The 7,202-nt window shown below is 38.8% G+C and overlaps 1 protein-coding gene across 1 annotated transcript in view; it reads left to right on the plus strand.

The window, feature by feature from the left end:
* The first annotated feature begins 1,337 nt into the window (after nt 1-1,337).
* rap1gap2 (RAP1 GTPase activating protein 2) overlaps nt 1,338-7,202 on the plus strand; it is a 100,743-nt gene continuing 94,878 nt past the window's right edge. The window contains 1 exon segment of the mRNA XM_015399489.1: nt 1,338-2,020. Coding sequence (XP_015254975.1) covers nt 1,887-2,020 — 134 coding nt within the window. The 5' untranslated portion in view covers nt 1,338-1,886.

Here is a 7,202-nt window from a genome sequence, read left to right on the forward strand (position 1 = left end):
CTTCTCCACTGTCGCTACAAGCATGCTTAGTGTGAGGGATTGCCTTCGAGTCAATGAGTCGATGCAATCAACAGTTTTTTTCTTGGATAGAAACTTTTAATCAATCTAACTGGATGATCTGGTGAACTGGAATGCGCCTTGAGATGACTTGTGTTGTGAATTTCCGCTATAGAAATAAACTGAATTGAATTGAAAAGACGTTGCAAACCCAGTTTTCAACATCTTTTCAACAATCTGAAAAATACAGTTTTTCACCTTTCACTTTTCTACGTCAATTGGATGTAAATCATGTCGTCTTATTAGTTTATTTTCAACCAAATTTAGCTTAGTGGGGAAACTAGTGGAAAAAAACAGACACTAAAGAAGCTAAACTAAGGTCAGTTAGATACAAAGTGACTAAAGAAGGAGCCAGAGGACAAGAGAAAACATCGAACTAGTGTCAACAAGAAAAAACTGAATAACAATTACCCGAACCAAAAACTAATGTGAGGCTTAAGGCAAAACCAGAACAGGAAATTCTTCAAGTAAAATATTAACCCTAAGAAAAACACCAAACTGTAAAGATTTTCTAAATAATAATTAAAGTTCACAATAAAAAACAAAAAGAAAGACTGAAAGGATCCCAAATCATGACATGCAGTTCAACAACAAACAAAAAGGAAATCTAAGCTGAAAGATTTTAATGCATTAATGATAAGAAAACATTAAGCCACTCAGTCCCTCATCCACAATTAGCCAGTCGGTTTGCTGGGAGAGAAGAAGAACAGGTGGCTGCAGATGGAGACACAACACTTAAGATCAATATATTCTCAGAGGATGACTGATTTTGCTGTTTACTGAAGTGAAACAACTGAAAAGGAAACTGGCGAAGGCTTGTTGCACGAAGTAGTTATTTTATAAAAAGCAGAATGAGTAAAGCATTTTAAAAAGAGGGGAACTGAAGGAGCAGAGAAAAAAAAAGGAGGAACTATTCATCCCCTTTTCTTCATTCTGCTCAAGAGCTCTGCTTTTTATTATTTCCCAATGTGCTTAGCAACGGTGCAGCAGGCGATACGCCAACAAACCTATTTGGACTGAGTTTTCCCGTCATGTGATGCAGTCTTGGACAGGTGTGCTGTGGAAAACACAAACTAAAGCAGGTATAAAACAAGGTCAGGGATATTGATGTGGAATTATTAACAAAGTAGAACAAGCACAGGGAGGAGAGGAAGAAGGCATGAGAGGAGCAGAGGAGGAGGAACCTTTGCTGCCTCCAGCCTATGAGATGCAGGAGGGAGGTGCTTAGATGATGGGAAGGAGGGAGCAGCGAGACAGCAGACAAAGAGGGAGAAGAACCGGAACATGTTAGGAGAAGGAGGGAGAGGTGAGAAGGTAGAGGTAGGCAGAGAGAGAGAGAGGGATGATGTTGTACAGAGAGGGCGTCCGCAAGGCTGCAACTCTTCATCCTCTCATCAAGAAACAGGATGTGTTATGGAGCAGTGATGTACAGGTTCACTGCAGAGGAGGAAAATGCAGATAGGAGTTCACCTTGAGCTGGAGTCCAATTGTGCCTCACTGGACCTTTGGGACTACAACCAACCCTCTTTAATCAGACAAATAAGAGCAAGTGGGATTTAATTAGACCCGACAGCCTGCCAAAATAAAAGGGACCTCAGCCTCGGTAACTTCTGGACTGCTGCTGTCTGCAGAAGCCAGGATTCAAACAGGCTTTTGCTTTGGCAGTGGACCGTCACAGCTGTGTTCATGTAGACTGTGATCTCCATCCAGCCCTCACACTGGAACCCCACAAAGCCAAGCAGGTCCCGCGGCTCCGGACCCCCGGAGCCGGCCTGACCTTGGACCAGCTGTCGCCAGAACCCCTCCTGGCACCGGCAGAAGCCTCCGGCATGTCTCAGAGCAGAGGGCGGTACCACAACAAGAAAGCCGGCATCCGGGCCGCTGTGATCCTGATCGGGCTCCTTCACAAGTCCCGGAAGGCCAAAGAGAGGGAAAAGGAGAGAGAGCGAGAGGAGGGCGAAGGGTGGGTAAAGTTTGTGTTGTGCTGAAAACTTGAGTAGCTAACGTCTAGTTTCTCCTGGAGCGATTCAAGCCTCCTTTAGGGAGATCGCATCTGTAGTTTGGTTATAATTCCTTTCAGGAAATGAAGTTTTTTGGGGGGAGGGTACATGCGGTTGACCACACTAATGCTTCCACTGAGGTCAGCCCAGATTGGCACATTAAGAGACGGAAAGCTGTTGAGAAGTTTGGGTGAATAGAGGTCTGGAAAGAGTGCTTCTCAAGAGCAAACAAGAGAGAACAATGTTACTAACAGAGCTTCTCTAGTCCTGTTTCTGTTTGTTTTTTTAGTAATCAGCAGTAAACTACAGAACTGGGCAGATAAGCTATATAAAGGGAGCTGCCACTGGATCAGGTTGCTCTAACTGAAGGAATAGTAAATATGAGAACTTCTTTCCTTGCTTCCTCTAAATGCACATCCAAAGGGATTTTCCCCTTTTGCTCTACGAAAGCCGGTCAGTTTACAGCTAATACTGTATGCAGTCGATTAGAAATTAGACCCCTGAGAATATCCCACCTGGTAACAAACGGTGCTTCAGGGTTGGCGGGGTCACGACCTCAGCCCTCCCCCTCTTCGGTGTCTGTCAACCTGTTTGTCTTAGCTAATATTTGCACCAACTGGTGCGTGGCTAAAGTGGAACATGAGGAGGCTTCTGCAGACTGAACATTAAGTAATATCACAGTGGAGGACGCTGACGGTTGTCTGGATGAGGTGTGTGTGTGTGACTGCAGTGAACGCTCTCTGCTGATTGCTTTTATAATGGACCAAAATAGGCTGCGTCAAAATAGACTGTAAGTCACTTTCCAAACAGCACCAAGTGTAAATCGTTTGAGCCTGACTGAGAGTGTGTGTTAAGGAGTTGAATTACCTAAAATAAACTTCTGGGGGTAATAATGGATCAGAGGGCGTGCAAATTAGGGATCAGCCTCGCACACCATGGATATAAACAGCTTTCAAATTGTTTAGAATGTTGTCTATTTTATTTTTACAAAAAAACTTTTATCCTGATGCTTGAAAAGTGAGGCAGGGAAAGCAGAAAAAAGCCTTAGCCTCGCTGCATGCAGTTAGCCTAGCCTTGTTGCTATATAATTCTATAAACCTGTCAATCAGCCACATTTTATAACCGACAACTGTGACGTCAACGCTGTGGCATAAGGCGGTTTGCAAATAAAGTTGCTTTCAGCTCTGGATGAAGGTCAGCTGCTCCCCAGGATGCACCTATCTTTAGCATTGAGGAGCTAGCCTCGTGAGACCATCCTGATCTCGCGAGCTTTCAAGATTTCACTCGCTAATCAGTCTGGAGACTCTCCGTTGAAGAAAATTTGGATCCGTTCACCAAACGAACGTCCAATCAGCGTTGGCTTTGAGGCGGGTTGAGGTGTGACGCAACGCGAAGCGCGACGGTTCAGTCTAAAGAACATGGCGGCTTCAGCCGATGAAACTAGCGTTAGCGTGGCTATCGAGCAAGTTTTATTGGAATTACAGAGTATTTCTTCACTGAAAGAGCAAAACACTGCTCTGGAGGCTTTTCTCAGAGGAAAAGATGTTTTTGCTCTTCTCCCGACTGGTTTCGGCAAGAGTTTGATCTATCAATTGGCTCCTCTTTGTCGTCGCTCTGTTACGTCATATGCTTCGTTGATCTGATTGGTTTATTTGGCCCGTCTATCACCAACATAGCTAACCAGTATTTTCGCCCCTTCCCAAAATTACTTCAACGGAAGGTTTCCAGATGGATATGCGGAGCAAATCGATCTGGCGGAGTCAGGTTATTGAGGAGCTACTGTGCATGGACAATGTTTAACCAGTTTATGGGGAAAGATTTTTGTGCCCCAAAGTGGAAATACGTTACCTATCCTCACTATTAAAGATTCAATATTTATTTTGCACATCTAAAAAGATATATATTAAAGGTATTGTTGAGAACGGACTTTTTAAAAAACCCGCTCTCTCCACTTTCTTAGGAAAATGCACATGCACAACCCTGTACCCGCTCCCGAGAGGGAACACCTATTATACATGAGTGAGAGCGTGCACGAGGAGAAATGGGCTCGTGCACGCTCTGTTCTGTTTAAAAGTTGCTGTTTGCATCACTCATACAAGCGATTTGTAATTTTTCCACTATGTCAGACTCACCACTGGTAAGTGAACGGCCTTACTTAAACATATCACCAGAATGACTGACAATTATTACCACTTATTTTGATGATCACCTAGAAAAAGAACATCCTCCACTATACCTTTAATATATTTTGAAATATTTTAATTTTATAATTTTATTTGGTTTTTTTTATGTTTATGTTAATTAAGGTCATAGGGTGAGTGGAGCAGCGCCCTATCGCCCTCAATTGGTCAATGCCCTCTGAATAAATGTGAAAGATATTAAGATTTTTATTTGCTCCTTGTTCTCAAGTCTTACATTTAACATCAGATTTTTAATCTGTGTAAGTACAAGTTTTGAAAACAAATTAGAGCAGTGTATTCTCATTATCAGTTCGTATGAAATCGTACGAAAAGTTATGCACAGTATTTCGTAGGTTTTTGACGTTTTTTTCGTCGTATTTCGTCGTATTTTTACGTCTTGCCTCGAGACAAAATATCAGTGCGCATGCGCATCTTACCCACCATTCAATAACATACAATTTAACATACAATTAACCCTAACCCTAACATACAAAACAGCAAGCAACCTAGTGAGAGACATCATGAAGTAATTATTGCACTGTCGAAAGCTCGTCCGTCCCAGTTTTACGTCCGTCCGCTGATCTGCTTTTTTCGTCTGGCTGGCTGTGCATGCGCACTGATATGTTTTTTCGAGGAAAAACGTCAAAAACCTACGAAATACTGTGCATAACTTTTCGTACGATTTCATACGAACTGATAATGAGAATATGTTGATTAGAGTTACAACTTTGCAATGTAAATTTTTTTACATTCCGCCTTTTAATGAGAAGAACCGGGAGCATTGATTGAACACTATATAACACAAGTTGAAAGCAACTATTTAGGAAAGCTATTATTATTTTTGTGTTATTTCTATTCTTTAATTATTCTTTAATGGTGGCTGGTGAATAACTTCAAGGTGTGTTTCTACCATCAACTGGTAGAGATTGTAACATCTTGATCAGAGGTTGTAGATTTGTACTTGTAGAAGTTGTGATTTGTAGTTATAGTTCATTACAATTTACTCTCATTTTGATTTTAATTGATGCTGGTGAAGATTCTCAGTCATCCAGGTCATAGTCATCCAAAAAAAAAAAAGAAAATTGAAAACAATCTCCTGGACTTTGTTTCCAAGTTTGACGACGTTTCGCTTCCCATCCAGGAAGCTTCCTCAATTCAACATATAAGGAAAATCGTTGAATTTGAGGTTTTATACAGTAGCCACTGTATAAAACCTCTGGCTTTAGAATGTGTCATAAGCATTCTCCTCAATTCCTGAAGCTAAAACACAAGGAAGGACACTATTTTGGTCACTAGCACAGGATCACAATGATAACATAAGTGAGGAGTAGAGAAGCGCTTAGTTAAAAACTTAGTTAAAAATATGAAAATTGTCCTCACGAAAACAAGAACTTGGATGAAATGCTGTTTCTGTCACAATAATTCAAAATTGGTGTCAGCAAACAAAGCTGAAGCTTCATATAGAATACAAGTTTTTAAATAAACATGAATATTGTGCAGAATATTATGACTTCTTCCTCCGTGCCTCACGATAATCACCTTGGCAACAATATGCTAAAATTAGCAAGCCATGGTAGAGTTTAATTAAAAGAACCTTTGTTGATTTCCAGATTTGAATCCTAATTATCTCCACCCCCCATCAAAAAAAATATATATATATTAAAGCTAGAAGAAAACTGTTATTCCAGATATCTAAAATCTCACTTCTTTGTAGAACCAAATCCCTCCTATGTGGTTCAGAAAGTGGGCCATGTAGAGAAAAAAAAAAAACCATAATAATGTGTAAAAAATATATTTTATTAATCAAATAAAATCTAATTTTAACGTAAGATAGTTGAATTAATTTCTGCTGTAATCTACTCTGAATAAAAATAACTAAGTCTGTCATTAAGAGGAGACATGGCACCACGTAATAAGAGGGAAACCATTAAACTGACAAACTGCTTCTGTTTGTTTAGTCTTCTTTTTATTAGCTAAAGTCTTTATGTTTCTACCACTTATCTCAGCGTGTAAAAAGCTCCTTTTTCTATCGATCTGACTTCATTTTTTAGCATCTCACTCTAACTGAAAAAAGGAAGTTTGAAGAACTATTTCCACAGCTAGAACTTAAACATAACTATGAGGGAGTATTAGGGCCAGGCTAACCTTAAAGTTGTAATATTTCAAAAATAAAGTTTTACATTTATTAGAATTAAGTTGAAAAATTACAAATAAAGTCATCATACCACAACGCGTTTCAGAAGGAAAGCTTCTAGCTCCTGAGTCTACTTTGACATCCCGAACAATTTGATGCTGGAGCTAAAACATTTCCTTATTTCTCAAACCGATGCTAAAGTATAACTTTACATGAACTTTACATTCCTCAATATAGGGAAGAAAGGGCTTCTTTTAAGTTTTATCATAATATTACCACTTTTTTCTCATAATATTACGACTTTATTCTTGTAACAATATGACTTTATTCTCGTAATTTTATGACTTTATTCTCGTAATGTTAAAAATTTATTTTTTTTGATTTTATATCTTTATTCTCGTAATGTTACAACTTTATTGTTATAATATCATGACTTTATTCTTGTAAAAATATGTCTTTATTCTGGTAATGTTACGACTTTCTTCTCATAATATTACGACTTTATTCTTGTAACAATATGACTTTATTCTCGTAATTTTATGACTTTATTCTCCTAATGTTACAAATTTATTTTTTTTATTTTATGTCTTTATTCTCGTAATGTGACGACTTTATTCTCATAATATTACGACTTTATTCTTGTAATAAAATGACTTTATTCTTGTAATTTTACGTCTTTGTTCTTGTAATATTACGACTTTATTCCTGTAAAAATGTCTTCATTCTCGTAATTTTGTCTTTGTTCTCGTAATATTACGACTTTATTCCTGTAAAAATGTCTTCATTCTCGTAATTTTGTCTTTGTTCTCGTAATATTACGACTTTATTCCT

This window comes from Cyprinodon variegatus, unplaced genomic scaffold (assembly GCF_000732505.1).
Source record: "Cyprinodon variegatus isolate N-32 unplaced genomic scaffold, C_variegatus-1.0 Scaffold1018, whole genome shotgun sequence".
NCBI lineage: Eukaryota > Metazoa > Chordata > Actinopteri > Cyprinodontiformes > Cyprinodontidae > Cyprinodon > Cyprinodon variegatus.